General features: G+C 47.1%; 1 protein-coding gene across 3 annotated transcripts in view; it reads left to right on the forward strand.

Moving 5' to 3' along the window:
- ttc1 (tetratricopeptide repeat domain 1) overlaps positions 1–1811 on the forward strand; it is an 8843-nt gene extending 7032 nt beyond the window's left edge. For 2 of the 3 annotated variants that reach the window (XM_005753237.2, XM_013915974.1), the window contains exons 7-8: positions 839–893; positions 1276–1591. In XM_005753237.2, the coding sequence (XP_005753294.2) occupies positions 839–893; positions 1276–1412 (192 nt within the window). In that variant the 3' untranslated portion in view covers positions 1413–1591. Of the gene's footprint in view, positions 1–838; positions 894–1275; positions 1592–1670 lie in introns of those variants that run through there. The other variant, XR_001290636.1, reaches the window with a different exon arrangement.
- The last annotated feature ends 225 nt before the right edge of the window (positions 1812–2036 follow it).

The following is a 2036-nucleotide window of genomic DNA, read 5'->3' on the forward strand; positions in this document are numbered from 1 at the left end:
GTCACAACTCTCAGAGCTTCCTCACTCAGTAAAACAGTGGTTCCCAAACTTTTTTTGCTAGGCCCCCCGCACAAACACATCCTCCTATCACACGCACATATTTTGTTTTCAAACTTCATTACAGTTTACTGTCAGTGACAGACAGAAAACAATGGGTGAAAACAAAACAAAACAACCCAAAATAAACAAGATTTGACAGCAAGTAAAATCTGTATTAAAGCAAGATATGCTTCATCACATGTTCTAGTCTTTGGCCTGGAAGGAAGCTGGTTTGGAAGCATATCTGGTGATGCTTCATCCTCTGCTTTGTGTTTGTGTGGGAGCCCCATCAAAACAATGTTCATTATGCTCGCTGCGTCCAAACATTGTTTTGTTTTGTTTTCATTCATACCACGACCCCCCCTGCAATGGCTCTGCGCCACCTCCTGCAAAAACACCTCAGCCAGTAAAAGAGAAACGCCTCCTCGTTTCCTACACGGTCAGAGCTGCTGCAGCAGTCTGTGGAAAAATCGTTGAAACAAACACTCGACAGGGTCTCAGATCTTCAAACTTTGCTTCTAGTTCTGACTTCTTCTTCTCCTCCGTCTAACGTGGCGACTACAGCAGCTTCCTGTGCCAATCTGATGGTGTCACAGTGGCGTGCAGAGCGACCAGTAGGGTTTACCAGGGCCTCCTGTGCTTATTCAGGTTCAGCCCCCTCTGAGGTCAGGGGTCAGCGCTAAGGAGGCGTGAAAGGGACGAAAAACAGACTTACACAGCTGACCTCTCTCTCTCTCTCCCTCCACCTGTGTCTCCACCTGTGTCTCCCACCCTGTGTCCACCTGTGTGTCTCTATCAGAGGCTGCCTCTACAGATCCAGGAGAGGAACGAGAAGCTGAAGGAGGAGATGCTTAGTACGTATTGCACCTGAACACACCATTAATCAATCATCCATGATTGTCTGGTACGTACCTGTCGGTGCGACATGCAGCTTGGTACCTGTTCAGGTGGAGACAGTGTTTTTCAGCCATAACATCACCTGTGACAGGTGAGAGGAGCCAATCGGTGACAAGACTGAAATGAAATCACATGATCGATCCACATGATTTTAAAGGCACACACAGATCAGACATGAACTCTGATCAGCTGTTGGCTCTGATTGTTCACATTACAGAGATGCAACTTAAACAATAAAAGCCTGCAGCCTGATAGCTCAGGGCCAGGAGTCCTTTCACAATAAAAGCCATACATTAGACATACAATGGAGCTGTGATCTCTGTGACCTCTGACCCACAGGTAAGCTGAAGGACCTAGGTAACATGGTCCTGCGGCCGTTCGGACTCTCCACCAACAACTTCCAGGTGAACCAGGACGCCGCCAGCGGCGCCTACTCCATCAACTTCATCCAGAACCCCAACAACAACAACAGGTGATGATGTCACAGTGATGTCGTTGCTCACAGCTGTGACATCACACCACAGAGCAGCGGTTCACCTGTCTGCTGATCAGTTTAGTTACTGATCATGAAGAAGCCAGTACGGACTGGTTATTGATTGGTGATTGACTCTTAATGAAGAGGAATAAAAAACCTCTGAAAGGTAATCTGTTCCAACCAGACTCCATTCATTTTCTGTCTGATTTAAGCTGCTCTGATGAAACTCTTAACTTGGAGCTTCTATGCGTCACCATAGTTACCTCTGACGGTGTTGAGCTGGATTAGGCCCCGCCTCCTCTCTGCTGAAGCAGTTCCAGCCGTGAGTCTTTATTAATAAAGTAAGCCGACAGGCTGTTGTCTGTTGTGGAAGTTTTCCGTTTAAATAAAGCCTGCAGACGAGCGGTGAGCAGTAGCTAACATTCTTTAATCAAACACAAAGAACAGAAAAAAACAAGCTTGATGAAGTCCCTGCATGACCGCGGGGCAGGTCAGCAGAGTCTCTCTGAGCCTAGCATGGCTCTCAGTTAAATACGTCTGTGAAGGTTCTCAGTCATCCAGGTCATCGTAGTCAAAGGAGCTTGCAAAGAAAAGCGTCTGGACTTCTTTAAGTTGCTTGAAGACG

This window comes from Pundamilia nyererei, unplaced genomic scaffold (genome assembly GCF_000239375.1).
Source record: "Pundamilia nyererei isolate P.nyererei 1_Seehausen unplaced genomic scaffold, PunNye1.0 scaffold00414, whole genome shotgun sequence".
Lineage (NCBI taxonomy): Eukaryota > Metazoa > Chordata > Actinopteri > Cichliformes > Cichlidae > Pundamilia > Pundamilia nyererei.